Here is a 24,202-nt window from a genome sequence, read left to right as displayed (position 1 = left end):
AATCCCGGCGCACAACACTGAAGCCACGCCCACCGTCTTCCGCGCACCGGAAGGACAGGACACAGAAGAGGAAGAATGAATAGGAGGAGGAAAAGTGACAGTACCAGAGGAAAGGTAGGAAAATATAAGTAAGTGTGTGAGAGTGATGGGTGTTATGCTGTAGTTCATGATGAATGTTTGTGAATGAGGGTTTCAGATTGCATGGAAGTGTGGGGGGATAGCATGGCATAGGAAGGCTGTCTAGGCATGATAGGAGTGTGCTGTTATCAATTTTTTATTTTTTTTCGTCCAATAATTCAATAACAGCATTAATAGATATATATGGTTGCAAACAGCAATCACACGCCTATCATGCTAAGTCAGCCAGTACATGCTAGAACCTGGGCATGATAGGATTGTGATTGCTGTTAATTATATGTATATATTAGGGCTGCAACTAACGATTATTTTCATAATCGATTAGTTGGCCGATTATTTTGTCGATTAATCGATTAATCGGATAAAAAAATTAATGTAAATTTTTCATTTATTTAAAATAATTTAATAAACAAATGATGTTAAATACAAACAGCAGAATAAAAAAAAACTTTGATAAAATGCATTTCTTGTCTTTATTTCCCAACCAGCCCCCCCAATTGATGCACATTTGAGCCCAGGCTTGCCACGCTGCCTCCCAGACATGCCACTCCACACTGCCTCCCAGACATGCACCACTCCACGCTGCCTCCCAGACATGCACCACTCCACGCTGCCTCCCACATATACCACTCCACGCTGCCTCCCACATATACCACTCCACGCTGCCTCCCACATATACCATTCCACGCTGCCTCCCACATATACCATTCCACGCTGCCTCCCACATATACCACTCCACGCTGCCTCCCACATATACCACTCCACGCTGCCTCCCACATATACCATTCCACGCTGCCTCCCACATATACCACTCCACGCTACCTCCCACATATACCACTCCACGCTGCCTCCCACATATACCACTCCACGCTGCCTCCCACATATGCCACTCCACGCTGCCTCCCACATATACCACTCCACGCTGCCTCCCACATATACCACTCCACGCTGCCTCCCACATATACCACTCCACCCCCACATATGCCACTGTGCCTGATACACCTTATACCCCCTGATACACCACTCCATCCTCCCCAGACATGCCACACTGCCTCCCAGACATGCCACACTGCCCTCCCCACATATGCCACTCCACTCTACCCCCAGATATGCCACTGTGGCCCCAGATATGCCTTATACACCCTGATACACCACTCCGTCCTCCCCAGACATGCCAAACTGCCCTCCCCACATATGCCTTATATAATGTATATGCCTTATACCCCCAGATATGTCACTCCGTCCTCCCCAGATATCTCATAGTCCCCTCATAGAGTCACAGACCCGTTCACAGCACACTGACACCATACTTTTATAAATAAGTACTGGGTTAATCTTCACTGCCCCCAGGATTTAGATTCCCTTTAGTCTGGCCCCCCTTTATCTCTAACTGCACCTTAAGTTAACTTTATTAAATTAATCAAATTAACCCTCAGTCCTCATCATTAAATTAACCCTAAACACCCCATTAACCATAACTACCCCTAAATTAACTCTAAATACCCCATCAAAACAACTACCCTAAATTAACCCTAAACACCCCATTAACCATAACTGCCCCTAAATTAACCCTAAACACCCCATTAACCACAACATCCCCTAAATTAACCCTAAAGACCCTGTCAACCACAACAGCCCCTAAATTAACCCTAAACACACCATTAACCACAACTGCCTCAAATTAACCCCAAACACCCCATTAACCACAGCTGCTCCTAAATTAACCCTAAACACCCCATTAACCATAGCTGCCCCTAAACACACCATTAACCATTGCTGCCCCTAAACACCCCATTAACCATAACTGCCCCTAAATTAACCCCCACCTCCCCTAACTTTCAGTAGCCCAAATATTAATTTTATACTTACAGTTAGATGAGTGTCACAGCCATGTGGTTCTGGCCTTCTGGGAGAAGGAAGGGGCGGGGCCAGTTGTCACAGTGATTACAGGGAGGGACTGGTAAGTAGGAGCTGCTGCTGTGAGTCAGACTAAACGGATTATATAATGAGGGGTATTTTTCAGAGCGTTTGCTCTGAAAAAACCCTCATTTTATAATCGATAATAATCGATTCAATTATTATCGATTTTATCGATTAGTTGTTGCAGCCCTAGTATATATATGTATATATATATATATATATATTAATATTGTTGATTTATTTTTTGTCTAATTTTGGTGTGTTACTTTTAATAAAGTATTTTAAACTTTTTTTTTTTCGGATTTGGCCAAATGAATGCTGAATTTTCAGTTCGGTGCATCCCTACTATGTACTAAGCCAGTCACTGAAGTGTTAGGCCTACACCACATCAATGTTTGGCTTAGTATATAGTGATAGGGGTTGTACTGCAGTATTGTCGGGCTCAAAGTATAGGCACACATTGACGGTGGTACAGCGTAATCCCTAAATTATGCTGTACCACCGTCAATGTGTGCCTCAGTATATAATGATAACAATTTTTCTGTACCCCTGTCAATGTTTCCCTAACCATAGAAACTATGCAGTTTTAAAGTGTGTGTGTGGGGGGGTGCCACATACAGGATCTGCCACAGGTGCCAAATACTCTAAGTACGCCCCTGCATCATGCAGCAGTCAGACCCAATTGCCATTCCTCAGCTCTTCGTCCCACGTCTTTAAAGGGGTGGGATAAAGAGCTGAGGCACGGTTATTGGGCGGCGCGGTGCGTGCACGCCGGCCGCTTGAATTTCATTAGGCGCCAGTGGAGTGACTGCTATCAATGTCGCTCGCAGCCGCTTTGGTGGCGCAATGGGCCACTTGACTAGACTTGCCCCCCAGGCCTTAGGCTGCCAGCCCTCCCCTGGATAAAGATCAAGCTTTTACAGAGGAATGCGAAAGGAAGGGGCTTTAGTTAGAAAGGAGAAACAGGGAAACATGTAAAATATGTGTTTACAGATGAAGTAAACACTTTACACTTACTGTGTGTCCTAGCAACACCGTATTCTTAACCCCTTAACAACCAATGACATGGCACGTCATGGCTTTAAATAAGCTTAGAAAGCAATCTAAGATTGCTTTATTCACTTTTTAATGGGTCACTAAAATAATAGACCTTTAATAAATAATAGATTTTAGTAAAATGGTGCTCATTCAGAGGAAGAGCTTGTTACTGGTGGGGTAACTCAGGGATCAGTATTGAGACACATACTATTTAACGTGTATATTGTTGATATTACAAAAGGTGTTAATGGCAAGGTATGTCTTTTTGCAGCTGATACAAAGGTCTGCAACAGGATACGCAGTGTTGGTGGAGCAAGCCAAATACCAAATTATTTAAGTAAATTATTATTATTTATAGTTTTTAATGTTTGTTTGCTTTTTTTCTGTACGTTATGGGGCAATAAGTACAAGTAGCATTTTCCTATTTTAAAACCTTTTTTTCCAAATCTGGTAATTCTGACCCTATGTGCTATTTCGGGTATCTTTGAAGCCGACCCATGCAATTTACCCCATCAAACCATATATTTTTGAAGACTAGACACCCCATGGTATTTCAAATTCTAGTATTTTAACACTTTCCATGCATTAATTCTACCACCAGTCTTTGCCAAAGTTTGTGGTAGTAATTTTTTTTTCCACACATTTTATTCAGGTATGAATTAACAGGTCCTGGTATAGGTCACTGTCACACAACATCCCAATAAGTGTTTAGTAACATCTCCTGAGTACAATGATACCATGCATGCATGGGTTTGCCTGGCTGGGGCCAAAAGGGGCATTTGGGGTATGCTCATTTTTCAGTGTTGAACTTTGACATTTGGTGATCCTGTGCCCATGCCTTATTTAGTACATCTTTGAGCCTGGGCAATTCAATGTGCTCATTAAAACCATATATTTGTCAGTTTGCAGTAGTAATTTTTTGTGTATTTTTCTCACAAAGGTTGTACTTTAGGTATGAATCTACAGCTCCTGGTATATGTCACTGCCACACAACACCCCAATATGTGTTCCCTGTATGGGAATACAGGAAGAGACTTGAACAATCAGGCAATGATGGCCTGCTGGAAGTTTAAATAGCCTGCCAAAGCCTGACTCCTCCCCCAGCCCTCCTTCTCCTATATTCATAGTTAATGGTGACCTGTGCGTCACCGCTTATCCCACCCCACGGTCTGCCCTTCTGCGTCATCGGACCGCAGGACACGTCCCCCCACCATTAATTCTTTCCCGGCACATGCCCTGCGCGGCGTGTGCCGCAACAGAGACCGGGGATGTGGCCTAATCTTCGTAGATGCGGTCCGTGAAGATGCCTTCGCCCCATGGAGTCCGTGCTGGTTGAAGATACCCGCGGACGACAGAGGTATGTTCCTGACAGGACCCCTCATAGACGCAACCTGGGGGGGGTACAGGAGCTGGTTTACTGGGGTGTGTCTTGTGGAAAGCACGTATTTTAACGGGTGCATGGAAGTTCGTTGCAGGTTCCCAAGTTCCTTCTTCGGGACTGTACCCTTTCCAACTCACCAAATATTCCAACCGTCCATTATGTATACAAGAGTCCAATATGCTCTCCACCTCGAACTCATCCGAATTGTGCACTGCGATGGGAGGAGGAGGAATCTGTGGTTTTCTATGGTGCAGATCGGGAATCCATCGTTTCAGAAGAGATACATGAAAAGTGAGATGTATTCTCCATGTGACAGGGAGGTCTAAGCGGACCGCCGTGGGACCGTATACTGTCGTTATAGGGAAAGGACCGAGATATTTAGGGTTGAGTTTCTTTGCTGGTCCAGGGAGTTGTATGTGTGCAGAAGAAAGCCACGCCTTATAACCTACTTGATATTGCGGTGCAGGTTTTCTACGTTTATCTGTGTATTGTTTATAGTCCTGTTCCTTTTTCAGTTGGTTTTGTAGGGTGTGGAGTCCTTGTTGAAGGAGTTGAATGAGATTGACTGCAAGAGGAACAGCAGAAGATTGAGGCAAGTCAACGTGAAAAGCAGGATCGTACCCGTAATTGGCCTTGAAGGGCGTCATCCCAAAAGAACTTTGTAATTGATTGTTGTAGGTAAATTCAGGTAACATTTGAAACCAGTCATCCTGGAGGTGAGAGATATAACAACGGAGATACTGTTCCAAGATTTGATTGGTTTTCTTGGCTTGCCTGTTGGTTTGTGGGTGATAAGTGGAAGATAACAGCCTTTTGAGTTGCAAGCCTCGACAGAAAGCGGCCCAGAAACAGGAAGTGAACTGTACCCCTCTATCAGATAGGACCGATCACGGTACACCATGAAGATGAAAGACATTATGTATAAAGAGGTCAGCTGTCTCCGTAGCGGTTGGTAAGTGGTGAACAGGAACGAAGTGTACCATCTTAGTGAGACGATCGACCACTACCATGACGGTGAAGTGTCACAGACAACGTCCGCCTCTCGCCTCCACTTCCGCTGGGGCTCCTACGATGCAGCGCCAGCATCACTTGATGTAGAAGCCTCAGCGGAAGTGAAGGGGAGTAACGGAGGCAGTCTGTGCACATCGTGCAGACCCCCACCGGCTGACAGAGAATCGAGATCTCCTGCAGAGGATCACCCTCTGTCAGCTGGTGGGTGTCTGCGCGATGCGCACAAACAGCCTCCGTTACTCCCCTTCACTTACGCAGAGGCTTCTATGAAGCTCCAGTGAAAGTGCCTGTCAGCAACGGAGGTTCACAAAACACCAGGGAGTCGGGAGAGAGGCAGAATGGTGTATGGGGGGGGGAGGAGTCAACCCGACTCCCTGGTGTCTTGTGAACCTCCGTTGCTGACAGGAGGCAGAGTGGTGTATGAGAGGGGGGAGGAGGCAGAGTGGTGTATGGGAGGGGGGTGTTTAGAGTGGTGTATGGGACGGGGGAGGAGGCAGAGTGGTGTATGGGAGGGGGGAGAGGCAGAGTGGTGTATGGGAAGGGGGAAAGGCAGAGTGTTGAATGGGAGGGGGGGCAGAGTGGTGTATGGGAGGGGGAGGAGGCAGAGTGGTGTATGGGTGAGTTATAGTGGTGTATGGGGTATAATGAATTTCAGGGTAGCAGAGTGGTGTATGGGGGTGTAATGAATTTCAGGGAGGCAGAGTGGCATATCTGGAAGAGTTAGAGTGGTGTATGGGGGGTATAATGAATTGCAGAGTTGCATATCTGGGGGAGACAGTGTGGTGAATCGGGGAGTATAATGAATTTCAGGGTGGTGCAGGGCATTTATGGGGGCCGGAGTGGCAAATCAGGGTGCACAGTGGCATATAGGGAGGTATAAGGCATAAATGGGGATGAGTGGCATATTGGAAGTTATAAGGCATATCAGGGGGCACAGTGGCATATGGGGGGTATAAGGCATATCGATATTAGGCATATCGATATTAGGCATATCAGGGGGGCATAAGACATATCTTGGGGTAAAAGGTATATCAGGGGGCTCAGCTGCATTTCACTGGCATATAAGGAGTATAAGGCATATCGGGGACACAGTGGCATATCAGGGGGTCAGATGTGCATAACTGGTGGCAGTTTGGTAAATAAAAGAAAATATAAACAAGGCTTTTTTCTCATAGTTTTTATTAAATATAAAAAATAGTTAACATATGAATTAATATTTACTAATAACTTTGTATTAAAACCTAGTTTGAGAAACACTGTGTTTGGGTTCTTGTAGATTTTATTATTATGTCAGTAAAATAAGAAGGTGAATAGAGAAATGCCATTGCGATAAAGAGATGAAAGTGTAAATTGTAAGTTTTTTTTATTACATTATTTTAAATTTAAAAAAATTGCATTTTTTTATCCGATTAATGGATTAATCGAAAAAATAATCGGCCAACTAATTGATTATTAAAATAATTGTTAGTTGCAGCCCTACTATAAAGTCTATAGTAGCCTCAGACAGCCAAAACTACTGGTCTCCTACTACTTCTAGCCATATCAACACGGCCATGGCTGTCTGATTTTTTGCACGGTGTCGCAAGAACGAACATATGTAGTGACATCTTGTCTCATCTTAGGCCACCAGAAGGTTCTGCTGGCTAATTCATGGATCTTCCACACTCTTCAGTGTCCGGCTAAAGGATGGTTGTGTATCGCGTGTAGAACATTGGTTCTGACTTGAGTGCAAACATAAATTTGATTGTCTTTATAAAAAAAGACCATTCTCAGGACAGAGCGTGATGTGATGAGTCACTATGGATCTGGATATCCTTGAGGAATGATGTCTGTATGGAAAGGAAATGACTAGCTGGAAGGATAGTGTCTCCTGTATCTGTGATCTTTTCTTGATCTTCATACAGGGGCGTAACTAGAAACCTCAGGGCCCCGGTGCGAGAATCTGTTAAGGGCCCCCTCCCCCACCCCATCTATCCCTTTCTCACGATCTACCCTCTCCCTCCCTACCCCCCCTTCTCACGATCTACCCACTCCCTCCCTACCCCCCCTTCTCACGATCTACCCACTCCCTCCCTACCCCCCTTCTCACGATCTACCCTCTCCCTCCCTACCCCCCCTTCTCACGATCTTCCCACTCCCTCCCTACCCCCCTTTCTCACGATCTACCCACTACCTCCCTACCCCCCCTTTGTAGGTCACTTACCGTCAACTCCTGTGTTGGGAGCGTGAGGCGTTTGTCTCGGGTGCCGGCGCTTCACTGCTGAGCGCCGGCACCCGAGACAAACGCCTCACGCTCCCAACACTGCACTCTGGGCAGCGCTGAGGCAGGCGGCAGCGGCGGCGGCAGCGGCGGCGGCAGCAGCGGCGGGGAGCGGGGACATCCTGGATTTCTGTCAGTCAGGGGGGCCCAAGAGTTGCACCCCTTGGGCCCCCCTGACTGGCAGAACTCCAGGGCCCGGTCGCAGTCGCGACCCCGGTAGTTCCGCCACTGTCTTCATACAATCTGGATAAAGCATCTGCCTTACCATTGCGGGTGCCTGGTCAGTATGTTATATGTAACTGGAACCGAGTGAAGAAAAGAGCCCAACGTGCCTGTCTAGGAAACAATCTTCGTGCTGTTCGGAGGTATTCCAAACATGTGACGCCATTCTTCCAAAGCCATCTTGATGGCAAGTAGTTCACGATCACTGAGACTGCACTCTGCAGGACTGAGCCGTTTGGAGTAGAAGGATACCGGATGCAGGGTTTCCTCAACTCCGTGTCTTTGTGATAATACAGTACCTACTTATGTCTTGAAGCTGTCTTGAAGGTGTCTCCAGATAATAAGCCTTCTCAGGGTCTGGTAGGACAAGAACAGGCACGGTGGTGATTTTTTGTTTTAAAGTCTCGAATGCATGTTGTGCTTATGGAGTCCAGTGAAACCGCGTCTGTTTCTTGGTCAGTTGGGTGATGGGTTGTATAATCCGGGAGAAACTGTTGATGAACCGTCTGTAGAAGTTAGCGAAGCCCACAAACCTTTGTACTGCTTTGACTGAAGTTGGCCTGGGCCATTGCAAGATGGCTTCAGCCTTTTTTGGATTCATCTCAATGTGACCGGGTGTGATGATAAAAAAAGTGACAATAAAGGATAAAGAAACCACCAGCCACATGAAAAAGATGAAAATAAATATAAATATATCCTACACATTCTGCAGCTCCCAATCAACACTCCTCACAAATGTTCAAATATTTCGGAAATGGGGAGCATAAACGTGGAAAAAATAAATAAAATACAATAGTGTAATAAGTTTAACCTCCAATGGTATATAGTTATGTAAGGTGCACTCACAAGTGTAACATGGAAAAGGCTCATCAAAAGTGAAGAACTTTACTTCTGAAGATCTGAAATACAGATAAAAAAACACCCAATGGTGCAGTATCTTCTTATATATTTTAATATGTAAAATCAGGAAAACTCAACTGAATATCTATTAACTCATTTTTATATGGACGCCACAGGGAACCTTTTTAAACGGAGCAGCTACGTGAGGATATACAGACTGCAGCATTTTACCGGATTTTCGTTGTTTGTACTAAATTTCTTTCTCCTGAGGAAGCCAATTATTTAAGTTTGGCGAAACGCGTTGAGATACTACGGACCTTTATATCCATCCGAATTTGGTTGGGACTTTTTATGCCTAAACTTGTATGCATAACTTACCTGTTATGCCAACTTTTCTATGAGTTTTCCTGATTTTACATATTAAAATATATAAGAGGATACTGCACCATTGGGTGGTTTTTTTATCTGTATTTCAGATCTTCAGAAGAAAGTGAAGTTCTTCACTTTTGATGAGCTATGTTACACTTGTGAGTGTGGAGGTTGAACTTTTTACACTATTGTATTTTATTTTTTCCACATGTTTATGCGCCCCATTTCCGATATACGTGATGATGAATCCGAGGTATTTTATTTTTGTTGTCTCAAAGGTGCATTTCTCCAGTTTTGCATACAGATGGTTCTCCTGTAAGCGTGTGAGCACCTGGGCCATATGTTTCCTATGTTCCATAAGTGAAAATGAGTAGACAAGGATATCATCGAGATAAATGATAACACAGGAGTCCAATAAGTCTCAGAAGATGTCATGAAGAAAGTGTTGGAATGTGGCTGGGGCATTACAGAGACCGAATGGCATGACTGTATTCGAAATGACTGTAACGTGTACGGAAAGCTTCCATTCAGCCCCCTTTTTCATCCAAACCAAATTATAGACACCCAATAAATCAATTTTACTATAGATCTGTGCCTCATGAAGCCTGTCCATCAATTCAGGTATCAAAGGAAGCGGATACTTATTCTTAATAGTTATTTTATTCCCCCACAAAAAAGATACCAGCCACTGCAGCGAAATTCTGGTATGGAGCAGGTATACCAGGGGTATCGGGTGATGGAGTGGACGCCGTAAAGGAAATGGTATGCGATGATGGTAGACGTGTGGAGAGAAGGCAGTGTTGGGTACAAAAAACTGAAGAAAAGGACAACACACCTGTAACCCAATTGATGTGGGGGTTGTGAAGATGAAGCCATGGTAAACCCAAAATAACAGGGAACATAGTTGATTGTGCTAGGTTGAAAATTGTGCTAGATTGAGTGCTGCATGACCCGGACCTCCACAGTAGAGGCAAAGATTAGCGTTGCTCCTTCTTTTCTTTTCAGCAGATGATAATGGACCACGAGCCATGCCTATTAACATAGGTTCTTCAGTTGTTTCAGGAACGGAAGCCAAAGTAGATTGGCTAACGGGATTGGAGTGGGGAGGAGGACCTGAAGTACTAGAGCGCCGTTCTCGAAATCGCCTGTCCATCTGGGTTACCGGCTGGATCAGACCTTCCAGAGTTTCTGGTATGCCTACTCTAGCAAGTTCATCTTTGAGTATTTCAGAAAGGCCCAGGCGGAACTGGTTAACGAGAGCAGGTTCATTCTATTGGGTCTCAACAGCCACTCCTCTAAACTCTGATATGTATTCTTCGACTGGTCTTAATGTGGTGTTTGCTGTTGCGGTTCTGTGTGGGTCCTCATATAATGATTGACGGAATTCAATCCAATTGTTCAGTGATGGGTGATTTACCTGTAGGAGGTGATGAGCCCAGGACATCAGAGCTCCCGTAAGAAGTAAAATTGTAGTCCTCACTTTAACAAAGTCCGTGGCATATGTCCTGGGTTTAAGGACAAACAGTAGCTCGCAAGACGTGATCAAGGATCTGTACTTGGAGCGATCCCAGAGAGTCCGTGCCAGGTGAAGACAACCGCAGATGATGGGGAACTGAGGTAGGCTCCTGACGTGGTCATCCAGCCCCTGTGTTAATTGGGACATGTACGGGCTTTGTCACGAATGCACTGCACGTACGTGAGCCCGTACATGTATGGGATTTGTTGTGAAGGGGTTAAGGGGGGAGAACTGTGAAACCAAAGGGAATTGTACCCTGTAAAAAAAAACAGACCTTACAATTAAATTGGGTTTCACAGACTCTGAAGATCCCAACCATCATCCAAGTTTCTGCAACAATACCTTTGTGATAAGATCTGCTTATTGAAATAGAGTAAATAACACAATACCTTTACTTTTCCTCTCAGTGATTTCTGGGCCTAGAATGGTTTGTCCTCTGAAGTGTCTACAAATTCAGGAGGGTGTTTTATATCTGGATAAGTAAAAATGAAACAGTTCAATTTATTTCCACAGTAAGTGAAGTGCTAGGAAGCAGATGACCAAACACACACACACTAGGACAGCACAAATGATCAAAATCTCATCCAGGTCTTTCAGTAGATGTGATTTGCAGCATCACTGCATGCAGTTCTTCACAAATGCCCACTATACAAATTAAAAAGAGAAATGCTTATGAAATATTGTTTGCACCTGGATTGAAAGCTGACTTAAAGATAGAGTTCTGAGAATTGCATTAATGGTAAATTATCTAAATGGACAAAAGTAGTGAATGAAGTTCCTCAAGGTTCTGTACTAGGTCCACTGTTATCAATATCTTTATCAATGACTTGGCGATGGGTATTAAAAGATACGCATTGATGTTTGCAGATGGCATAAAATTATGTAAGGTAGTACAGTTTGAAGGGCTAGAAAAGTTTAATTTGTTTAAAATAGGAAAACTTATACTGTTCATTGATAGGACTGTATACAGAACAAGAGGTCATCTATTCAGACTTGATTTTTTTACTTATAGCAAAGGGTTCTTAAAGACCAGTAAAGATGTGACATTTACTAACCCTCAGAGGTTATGCTACTAAATTCAACATGCCGTCTTTGTTTGAATATAAGAAAAATACCCCTTGTCTTATATTCGAGGTCATCTTATAATTTGACCTCTAATAGAGGTCTGACTATAACACGAAGATCCAGATCCTCTGCAGCGCTGCAAGGGACCTGGATCATCATCTCTGGCAGCCGGTGAACATCTGCACAATGTGCACTCCTCTGCTGCTGCCGGCACTTCTATGGCCCAACGGAGTATCGGCATACAGTGACGGAGTACTGGCGTGACATGACCTTCCGGTGCTCCACCATAGAAACCCCATCAGAAGTACCAGGCAGCAGTGGAGGTCGTCCCCGAGCAGCACTCACCAGCTGCCAGAGAGGAGGATCCTCCGCAGCACTGCAGGGGACCTGGATCCTCCTCTCTGGCAGTCAGAGAACGTCTGTGTGACCCGCACAGAAAACCTCTGCTGCCACCCGGCACTTCCTCTAGGGCTTCTATGACGGAGCGCCGGTGTCACATGACCTTCCGGTGCTGCGTGATAGAAGCCTTTTAAGTGTTGTCTAAGCGCATCGCGCAGAAGTTCACTGGCTGCCCCCACTAGACACCAGGGAGTCTAAAGCACGGGGGACAAGTCTGGGGATGCATTGGTAAGTCCAGGGGGAGGTAGAGTGGCAAATAGGAGGGTATAAGGCATATCTGGGGGGCAGAGTGGCACATTAACGAGGCAGAGTGGCATATATAGTGGGTATAAGGCATATCTGAGGGGCAGATGTGGATAACTGGGGGGCAGTTTGGCAAATAAAAGGGAAAAAAAAGAATCATATCATAGGTTCATCATCAATCATAGAAAAGAAAAAATGTCGGTGCACTAAGCTAGTCACAGGCTCAAATAATATAAATATGTAATACGAGCACATATTTGAGGTTGTTGGCTCCTCATAAGTCTGGTTGCAGGTTGCTGTCCAGGGGTTAATGGGGAGGAGGTTCAATTGCACCTCCCCCAACACATTAATAAGGTTTTGGTAGCAGTATAAACTGTTTTGTGTCCACTATGTAGGAGGTGAGAGTAGGTTCTCACCCTATTGAGAGTGTGCCTTGACGTGGCGGGTGAGCTTAATTATGCTTTGGCCAATTCATATAACCAAAACCTCTCATTTATATTATGTTTATATATTTGTTGCCAACTTTATTAGGGTAAGAAGCGCAGACAGTTTTTGTTTTTTGTATACATTGTGTCATCATCAATCATAGTTTTTATTAAATATGAAAAAATAGTTTACATGTGAATTAATCTTTACTAGTAAAACTTTTTTCCTATAGGGTAGTCTTATAGTCAGGCTTTTTCTTTTTTCTAAATGAATATGCAAATTTGGGGGGGTCGTTTTATAATCAGGAGAAAATACGGTATGCTTTTAAATATAGGTTGGATGATTTTTTTTATAAAAATTTGCAGCAGAGAATATAAAGTATTATAAAGGTTTATATAGTCATGATTACTCATAGCTTGTTGATCCAGTGAGGAATCGCATTGATGTTTTGGAGTCAAGAAGGAATTTTTCATTTTTTGGAAATCGCTTCAACGCAGGTTTTTTTTCCTTTGTCCTCTGTAGCATCAATCCAAATGCCCGCTGGAAGCAACATCAGCACAAGCACTGTATGTTGTGGGGTTCATGAAATGGTGTTCCATGGTCGGGGAGATCCACACAAGCTGAAGATCACCATGCTTAATTCCAACTGTCGGCTGGACTCTGGAGCAGTGGAAAGATATTATCTGCAGTGATGAATTATGCTTCAACTATCTGAAAGTCTGATGGAGTTTGATGTATGCCAGGAGAACGCTACATACTGGAATGCGTTTGGTAGATGAGGGATAATAATGGGTATTTTTCAGGGTTTGGGCTAGGCTCTTTAGTTTCGGTAAGGGAAATTTTAATGCTGCAGCACACAAAAGATATTTTAGACAATTGTATGCTTCCAACTTTATGCAATCAAATTTGAGGAAGGCCCTTTCCATCATGTGCCCCTGAATACACATTGAATCTGGCACTACAATACAGTAGACATACTGACTCTGACACTATATATTTACACACACACTGCCTCTACCACTATACCTGTACACACATACACACTGATACTACAGTATACACACACACTCACAGACTCCAGCACTATGCATATACACACTGACTGACACTACAGTATACAATTGTATCCATATACATACCCCCACCACCACATAGAGACGTGCCATGCCTCTGCCATCTTCTGCCATTGTGAATCCAGCACCCTATACTTTCCTGCGGGGGCGTGGTGATGAGGGTGCCATGAGGTGTCCAGCGGGGCCCCATCATGCATGTTATGTGACCCTACTGGGTGTTAGTAAACAGCAAATAAACATCTCTCACCACCAATATTTCTTTTCAGGACACCTTTACGATAATATGGTTGTAGCTGTATGATAATATAGTGAGAGATATTGGACAAGATAGATCCTATGCGTTCTTATACATTTTCAGCAAAATGGAAATCATTGGTGTTCTTTGGTGCATGTTGTTTATGTACTCAAACTCTTTAATGTTTTGAATTCCCAAGCCTTTTCCTGTTTCTAGCACTTTTAGAACACAGCCAAACGGGTGCCAGGTGGCGGCAGTAGCGGATGTGCTTCAGATCATCCATTTGGAAAAATTCTATGATCTGGCTCCTGCAGCAGTACGTAACCGGGTGAGAGATCGGCAGCCCCTCACCGTAGATCGAGCAGCTGTACTGGTGGACCATTGCATAAACTCTAGGAGGTCAGTACAACCGGAGCCCTGATGTCCTGCACGCTACATGCCACTCCCTGCCCAAGCAGCACCACCTCCTGAACCCCGGCATCCTAATCTTTACAGCTAGCCCAAGCCACTCCAGCACCTCTCACAGTGTTTTGCCCCCCAGTTACACTGCGTACCCCAACCACCCTGGAGGCCAGAGCCTATTGTGGGTGATGCTTAACCTGTCACCATCCAGCGACCTGTGACCTACCAAACCCCGGGAGCACACAAAGGCGCTGCTCATTGTATTGGGGATACAAGACCCCTTGTGGACCAAGGCTGGGCCGAAGAGGAATTTTACACAAAACTGACCCGGTACAAGCTGCAGCCCGGGATAATCAACACCATCAACACCAGACTGTTTGGATTAACGGAGGCCCAGCCCAAGAATTACGGGACACCGGAGCTACTATCCCTCTGGTCCAGCCACAGATTGTGTCCACGGCAGAGTAAACTGGCCACTCAGTCACTGTCCGTGTGGCTGGGGGCAAAATGTTGAAAATTCCTACTGCCCATGTTCACTTGGATTGGGGTGTTGGAGCTCGTGATGTGTGCAACTACGTATGTATCCAATAGGCCAGGGGCGTCCTACCTGCAGACCTCCAGGTGCTGCAAGACTACATCTCCCATAATCCTCAGCAGCTGGAGGGCCGCAGTTTGGACGCCCCTGCAATAGGCCAACATATTGGTCTGGGGTTACCCTAACCGATTGACATAGTGTCGTACATAGGGCTCTCAAAAAGCCTTCTCAGGGGAAGTATGTCCAGGTGTGGAGTCTTTGGGGTGTGGACTGCAGTGGTCACTCCTAATTCTGTGCCACTCATTCCTGGGCCATCGTTCTCTCTCAGTAGCAAGCACTAATACTAGTACATATGCCTTATCATATGTGGGTGCAATCTTACTGTGGTTAGTCTGAATTCTCGTTGTTCCTTGGTGCATCCTGTTAGGGTGCCGATTCATCTATTTTTATAAGGCTTGGTTCTCATGTCACATTGCAATGTTAACATGCAGCTCCTCCCTTAGCAGACAATTTTCCTTACCGCAAGCCAATAAACCTTGCTTGATCATGGTTAATGATTCTGGTAGATTGGGCAAAAATAAGATGAAGAACACATACAAAGAGTTAATATGCAGCTACATGTAAACATTATAATATGCAAAAACTATAACTGTTATAAAAAGAAAACATCACAATAATTTTGACAACGTATTGTAATCTGATACTTGGAATAAAAAATGGTGGGAGTTCCTCTTTAAATAGACAAAAACAGCTAAAGTATAAGTTTTCTGAAAAAGCAGACAACCCAGAGTGTGTAAAATATATGGTGAACTCCACTAATATTGGTACCCTTGGTAAATATGATCAAAGAAGACTGTAAAAAATGTCTTTATTGTTTAACCTTTTGATCTTTTCTTCAAACAATACACAGAAATACTCTCCTCTCGTGGATATCAAACGTTTGTGAACAACACAGGTTTATGCAGAAAAAAAAATTGTTAAATATATGTGTGGCACAATTATTGGCACCCTTATGAATTCATACAAGAAAAATATATTTGTAGGAATATTCTGATAATTACATTTTTTTAGTAAACCTGGGTGTCTGGGAACAGGACATTATTCAACCATGACTTCCTGTTTGACATGGGTGTAAATATTAGGTAACACCTAGGCCAAATTCCCTTTTATCACAATGAGTAAGCCCAAAGAATATATCTGTGATGTACGGCAAAAAGTTGTTGAGCTTCACAAAATAGGAAGTGGTTATAAGGAAATAGCAAAGTCATTTCCACTATTGAGACAATAATTTAATAAGTTCCAGTCAACTGGAAATGATATGAATAAATCTGGAAGAGGACATTTGTTTATATTGTCTCAACACATTGTGAAGTGTGAAGTCCAAAAACAAACTCAACCATCCTCAGTTTGCCAGACACTACTGGAACTTCAAATGGAAACGGGTTCTATGGTCAGGTGAAACCAAAATAGAGCTTTTTGGCAAAACAAACACCACAGAGAGGTAGCCATATGGAAAACTGTCTCATACCCACGGTTAAATATGGCGATGAATTGACAGACTGGTTCAAGATGACAGAATCTCAAATAACCACTCGTTACAACCAAAGTATGCAGAATACCATCTCTGAACACACAACAGGTCAAACCTTGAAGCAGATGGGCTACAGCAGCAGAAGGCCACACCAGGTGCCACTCCTGTCAGCTGAGAACAGGAAACTGACGCTACAATTCTCACAGGCTCACCAAAATTGGACAATGGAAGAATGTTGCCTGGTCTGATGAGTCTTGATCCCTGCTACTATTCAGATGGCAGGGTCAGACTTTGGTGTAAACAACATGAAAGCATGGATCCATCCTGCCTTGTATCAACGGTTCAGGCTGGTGGTTGTGGTGTAACAGCTGGATTTTTAGTGAGCAGTCTGACAAAAAAGGGTAGTGAACTCCAGAGATAGGTACATCATGGGTAAAATTCTGAATACGCGAGTGGAAAGGGGTGATGACAGCAGAAGAGAGATGCAAGTCATGAGAAGATGAAAGGTTATTTAGAAGAGTATATAAGAGCAAAGATAAAGAAGGTGCAGTGTTGTTAAGGGCTCTGTAGTTTAAATTAAATTCTGGAGGGTTTGGGGAGCCAGTAGAGAGATTAGCAGAGGTATTCTGGATTGATTCTGGAGTGATGATGAACAGGAGAGGATTGTTAGTATGGAGCTGTGTGATATTACAAGGTAATTAATTACTATTTTAGTGTTCTGTTCTGTGAGGAAAGGACAAAATGGAGAGATTTTTTGCAAGTGAAAGTAGCAGACTTAACCATTCCTTCTCTGTCAAGACATCATCACCTCTTCCACTTTCAGTTGGTGTCCCCCAAGGATGGCCTCCAGTATCATCTATATGCAGATGATACCCAAATCTACCTGTCTTCTCCTGATCTCTCTCCATCTCTCCTGTATTACCAACTGCTTTTCTGCTATTTCTTCATAGATGTCACAACGCTATCTGAAACTTAATCTAAAATGAACTCATTCTCTTCCCTCCTTTCATCTCCACCGCAGTACATGAATTCTCTATCACCAGATCCCACCGCTTGCACCTAAAAAACATCTCTTGCATCTACCCATTCCTCACCCAAGAATCCACAAAAACTCTGGTTCATACACTTGTCATTCCAGTCTTGACTACTGCAACACTCTGGTTGGCATTTGTCTCGACTCTCTTTACTCTCTCCTCTGCAGTCTGTCCTAAATGCTGCTATGCATATCTTCCTTGCACTACACTCTTCTTCTGCTTCCCAACGCTGTGAAATCCTCCCTGTTTCCATTAGAATTAAATTTAAAATCCTTGTACTAACATATAAGGCTCCCCATAACACTGCTCCTCCATCCATTTCTGCCCTCTTGAACAAATACCACCCTACTCGATCTTTACGTTCCTCCCATGTGAGAAGGCTCTGCTCCTCACTTCACATAAGAGATACACTATACAACCAAATGAGACTTCTTATGCTAAATATTGCATTCCATACTAACACTCTCAAGTACATTTCCCTTTGCCATCACTAATCTAATATAATCTGGATTCACAATCATTGTATATTGCTATAACTTTCTATAAAAATGTTGCTAAATGTATGAGCAGTTTCTGTTTCAAGTGTATAGTATGCCTCAAGAAGATACCTATATCTATTCTACTTCAGTAAGCCAATAAAAGGTATAATTTTTACCAAATTTGCTCCATTCCTTGCTAAGCCTAACACGTTCTAATAAACATACAAAATCCAAAGAGAAATTCCAAAAGACAGGAAGTTATTTTATCGATAACTGTATATGCACCTGAAAATGTAGTCCTTACTTGACAAATTAAAAAAAATCTAAAATAAAAAGGGTAATGCATGAATTCTTTATTACTTCTAAAACTCTACCATGCTCTTTATAGTAAATGTAATTTTATTGATTGTTGTACCGGTATGTCTTACCTACATAACGTCTGCATTTAAAATGATAAAAACAATCAACATAATACCTTTGGTACAGTATGAAACACTGATTTTGGTGTACAATTTGTGTTCCTATTAAATCTGTGTGATATTTCATTTTTGGAAAACTGCTCTTATACCACAAACAAATTAAATGTTTAACACACAAATTAAACGATATGCAGGAAGGAGAAGGGTACCATCTGAAACATTAAAGGCATGTGACAAAAATCATATAGTCTTATAATGTGCTTTGGTATCATGAATATGTAGAAGAAACCACACATCCTCTGCTGAAGTACCACCATACTTTGATGATAGTATCTGTGAGTAGCAAAAATAAGAGGAAGTTAAATATCACCCAGTGATGAAAAAAGGCACACTGTCACAGCATACTTGTTTACAGAAGAGATATCGCGAAAGAAAAGATCTCATACAATAAAAACATGGAAAAATTAGAAAACTTTTTTGTATGTCTGTCTCTGCTTTTGCACTACGCACATTTTAGCATGCATTAGAAGAACCAATGGTGAGAGAATGTATCATCAAAAATAAGTAAAAATATATATTTTCCAATCAAGAAGAAAAATCTACAAAAGGACACTCGCAATTTTGCAACTCTACAGATGTCCCACAGGTAATGTCCAATTTGATGGAATTCCATTTTAACAATTTGACCTCCATGTTGCCTGCCATTATCTGTAGAATGCCTACTTGAAGATTCTTCTTTTGGATTGGATGCATTTTAGCATTAAGACATGCCATCCAATTGATGGTAACTGCTTTACAATAGGTAAATCATTAAAACATTTGTTCGTTGTCGTCAAAGCGTAAATTATTAACGTATTTGCTCGATTAGAGTAGAGTAGAGTAGAGTCGCATACACAACTTCCGCTGCAGCCAGGAGGAGGTGCAGGTAGTAGCAGGGGTTGTCTGCGTCCATCGCGCAGACCTTCCCCGGCTGTCAGAGATCAGAGTTCCCCGTGATCTCTGACAGCCGGGGAAGGTCTGCGCGATGGACGCAGACAAGCCAGAGTGGTATATAGGGGTATAAGGCAATTCTGGAGGCAGAGTGGCACATAGGGGGTCAAAAGGCATATCATGGGGCACAGTGGCATTTAGAGGGTTAAAAGGCATATCATGGGGCACAGTGGCATATAGGGGGTATAAGGCATTTCTGGGGCAGATGTCCATAACTGGGGGGGCAGGTTGAAAAAAAAAAGGAAATAAAAAAATATTTTTCTCAATCATAGCTTTTATTTAAAAAAAAATGTTCACATAGTTTACATGAATTAACATTTTACTGGTAAAACTTTTTTTCCTATAGGGTCATCTTATATTCAGGCTTTTTCTTTTTTCATAAATTAATATTCAGATTTGGGGGGGTCGTCTTATAATCAGGGTCGTCTTATAATCGAGTATATACAGTAAATGGGTAAGTATTTCATAACGTTTAAGAAACAGCTTTTGTGCCAAATGCCTAAAAATCCAGAACGGTTGTTGATCAATATAAAATGGCACAAAAGTAGAGACCTATATCTAAAAACCTAGGGGTCTGAAGAAGAAAAAAAAACATTTTATAATGCTATAACAAAAGTAAAAGATGAGAGTTGTAACCTAATTATTACACTGGGGAGGATGACAACTAAAAAGATAAAATCTTCTGTTTACTTTCATGTCATCTGTCATAAGAAGATTGATAGTGGCTCGATTATCTTAATTACAATAGATGCTACAATGTAGTGTAAACTATGAATATTTAGAAACTTGCATTCAAGACTAAACCACATCAGGACGCCATCCTTTGGTATCCTGAAAACAGTGGTCTTTAATGATCATAAGAATGTCACAAAACATGTGCTACTAAACTGCTTGATGCACTTGAGGCAGCTGGTTTACAAGGATTGAGACTTACTTTCAACCAAGAAAGTGCAATCTAAGGTCATCTGTGTTACATGATCCCCATAACTAATGAGGGTGAACCGTTCCTTTGCATAAAGTCATTGTTTACTAATTATTTCTAGGTCTGATTCTCTCCCTGAAAAATTCTGATATATACACACCTCAAGTTTGTAAGCATGTGCATGTTTTGCACAAAAAAAGTGCATGTTTTGTACTTATTCCCTTCAGCCTCACACCTATCCTGGGGCAGGCGGAGATCATTTGCATTCTAATTATTATAATTAGCTTTCTTATGAGCCTTTAAATAAAAAAAATTAAAAAACACTTGATCACACTAGTACAGTTGCAGTATTGGAGTGTCATCTTTAATTTTTTTTTTTTTTTTAAACATGTGGGTTTTTATCTGGAAGTGGGCATAGAAAATTCCAGACTGGAAAACCAAAATGTGCATACCTCACATTTGGCTCTAAATCTTGCCAATATCATGACAAACATATACATGTGTGGTTTTTCATATGAAATCAGGGATTGTTCCTAACACAAGTTGGAATTGGATTCAGCCCATGGCAATTTGAAGTTTGTGGACAAAGGTTTTGGATCTGTAATCCTACCATGGATCCTAGGTATGAAAATAGTGATGTCTTCCAATTTACGCTATCATTTTTATAAACATTTTTACTTATATATAAATATGCCATGAAAATATACCTTTACTTGTTTGACAAACTTTTTTGGATACAGTAAATGATAAATGGAAAACTATTGGTTGAATGAGCAGAGCTCTGGTCTTTGGGGTACAGAATACCGTAGGTTATCAAGGGGTTTAAAAAGGCTCAATATGTTTTAATCTATAATGTTTTGCTACAAATATGTAACTGTTCCACTTTAAACAATTTACATTGTTAACTAGGTGTGAATAAAATACCATATTATGAGCTTGTGCTTTGCCACAATCACCAAGAACAATGTCACAAAGTTTGTAAACCACATCCAGAAAAAAATACATCAAAATGTATAAAAAAAGAATTACCAATTTTAAATTATTTTAATAACAGAAATACCTTCAGAATAAATTGTACCGATTGTCAAATGCACAATGGTGAAAAACAGAACTAAAATTATAGTCGCTAACAGATTTACTGGAGATAAAGAAATTGTTAATGTAAAAATCACAAATTTACAAATTTAATTTAAAAGTATTTTTAATAATTTGCTTCATGTTCACATAAATTCCACTGACCATGTATGTTCTAGGTCCAGATGCAATGAGGATTATAAAAAGAGAGGACTTTATTTGCCTTGCATGAGTTAACCTATGTACCTTTAAACTCTACAAACCTCTGCAAAACACATTTAGACAAAGCTTAGACAAACAGCATGCCTAGCCCTCATATTATATACACATCTCTAATCACAGGTGTAATAGGGTGTCAAACATACTAATAACCTCCATGTAAGGTTTGCAAATTGGTAACAAAAACGAGAAAACTAAAAATATTTATGTGTTCTAAAATATCTCTGTGCTAAAGTCAATGTTAGCTCACATGTAAAGGACCTTCTTAATATAATTCAGCAATTTTATAATCCGACAATTGCAAACACTTTAATAATAATAATAATAATAATAATAGCAGGTGTACAAAAGTTCTTGGTTATTTAGGGAAATAAACACTCAATTCTTTATAATTTTATCAAGTAGGAAACAGTTCATATATAATGTTATTACTTTGTTTTAGCAGCTGCTTACTGTTTATACGGTGGGTAAGTGGACAACATCCAGCGATGGGTGTAACAAGTCAGATCTGTCAGTTTGTGGTTTGTGGGCGGTGCTCCCTTGGAGTTAACAGTTTATATTTTTTCTTTACGGTTCAGATTATTCTAGTTATCAATCATCATCCCCATCGTCTCCATGGGCCTCTTCTTGTTGCTGTTGATGTTCAGAAGCCCGTTTTTCTCTTTGCTTCTCTTGGATTTTCTTCATCTCCTCGGCGTACTTGCAGAAAGTATGACCAAATTTGGCCCACACTTTGTATGGGACAGTAATGGAGTTACGGTAAGTGGGTTTCACTTCGCTCACCCGCATAAATACCCCATACTTATTTGAGCCAACATCAAAGAAAAAACGTTTGTTGTCAACAGTCAAGGAGGTGCCCTCTGGTAATTCAGCGGGCTCCTCCTCCACCCCATAATCATCGATAAGCTTGGCCAAAGCATCACGGAACTCAATCAGTCCTTGCGCTGGAAGTGCAATTGTTTGCCCCTGTGTTGATCCTAAACCGGGACCTCGATTTACTGTTTGGCGAATCCTCAAGAATCGGCCTCTTTGATTCTCCTTTAAATCCATGTAATATTTCCGATTTTCCCGCACTAAAAATTCGCTCTTCAATGCTCGTCTTGGCTCATCCTGAGCTATGTCCGGGTTGCTGGGTCCCAACTGGGCATAATGCTCAATGAAATCTCCCAGATAATCACGGAATTCCACGGCGACTGACATTGAGAGAGTCAGTCGGCTCTTGTTGCCCCCGGCCCCTACCTCCGCTATCTTAAGGAAGCGGCCTTTTGCATTTTGCTTTACGTCCAGATAGAAACGCTTGTTTTGGATGTCCACTCGTTTAGAGGCTAGCTCTTGTGTCTCGTGTTGCAAAACTGATCCTCCACTCCCTATTCCCGTTGCCGGGTGTAAGGAGCTACCAGCAGAACACATAGCTGCTCCTCCTTGCTCACTTCCACTATCTCTGTCCGCCATGATGCTGCCTACCCTTTTCGCAGCAACTCCCACAGACTGGTAGATAGCTTTCTTCTCGCGAGATCAAGCGGTAGACGAAGATGTCTGGCAAAGGGAGAAAAGCTAGTAACTTCTCAAAAAGTAACCAAACAGCCGTACTGAAAGTTACCCACATTGGTCAGTAACTAGATTAATCTTAGTGAATTCAGATGGAAGTGAAGTAACATAGGATTTCAATAGATTTGCGCTAGTATTACGGTAATGATTGTGAACAGCTAGGTCTTCAGAGGTTTACTGTAATAGCCAGTAAAGTTCATTACACTGTTTTTTTTCAGAGTATATTCACATGTTAATATAATTTCACATATGTCTTAGAGGACATTGCTGGTGACACAATACCTCTGCAAAGTAAGTTGGTTTAAAGAAACACCATTGCCATCCTATGCACTTTAAATGGATATGAACACAGTCACCCTTAATGGGTTTTTTTTTGTTGTGTTTTTCTTTCAAAAGCTTAGTTATTCATGACAATCCTCATTTTGCATTTTGCTGTCTGCCCTCCACCCTAGCTACACCATATGACCAAAAGTATGTAGACACCGGACCATCACACCTAAATGATCTTGTTGGATATTCCATTCTAAAACCATGTACATTATTATTTATTGTTTTATATAGAAGCATTACGCAGTGCTGTTCAAAGTGTAGGCAGGACATAACAATTCGTTAATAACATAAGATGGAATACAGAAACAACAGGTGGGGAGGACCCTGCTCAAGTGAGCTTACAATCTAGAGGGAGTTAGGGTGTATTATACATGAGTTAAACGTGCTCTTGTTAGGGATGGACCAGCCACACTAATATAAGTATTACAGAAAAGGGATTAGCAAAGGGGAGCTAAAGGAATACAGGACAAAGAGTGTTAAGGCGCAAGTTCATAGGCATCCATTAAAAAAAGTCGGTCATCAATATGGCGTTCGCCCTGCCTTGAAGCTGTAAACAGCCATCCGCTCATTTGGGAAGGCTTTC

The 24,202-nt window shown here is 42.1% G+C and overlaps 1 protein-coding gene across 1 annotated transcript; it reads right to left on the bottom strand.

Annotated features, from left to right (window-relative positions):
- Positions 1 to 21,631: 21,631 nt before the first annotated feature.
- PURA (purine rich element binding protein A) lies at positions 21,632 to 23,232 on the bottom strand. The gene has a single exon (XM_053465397.1). It carries the CDS (start codon positions 23,191 to 23,193, stop codon positions 22,333 to 22,335), a length of 861 nt encoding a protein of 286 aa, XP_053321372.1. The 5' UTR covers positions 23,194 to 23,232; the 3' UTR covers positions 21,632 to 22,332.
- Between the last annotated feature and the right edge of the window lie 970 nt (positions 23,233 to 24,202).

The sequence above is a fragment of the Spea bombifrons genome, chromosome 4 (genome assembly GCF_027358695.1).
Source record: "Spea bombifrons isolate aSpeBom1 chromosome 4, aSpeBom1.2.pri, whole genome shotgun sequence".
NCBI classification, from domain to species: domain Eukaryota; kingdom Metazoa; phylum Chordata; class Amphibia; order Anura; family Pelobatidae; genus Spea; species Spea bombifrons.
This window is presented reverse-complemented; position numbering and strand designations above follow the sequence as displayed.

Excerpts from the sequence above, each read along its gene's own strand:
- PURA (XM_053465397.1), bottom strand. The coding sequence starts at position 23,193 with ATGGCGGACAGAGATAGTGGAAGTGAGCAAGGAGGAGCAGCTATGTGT.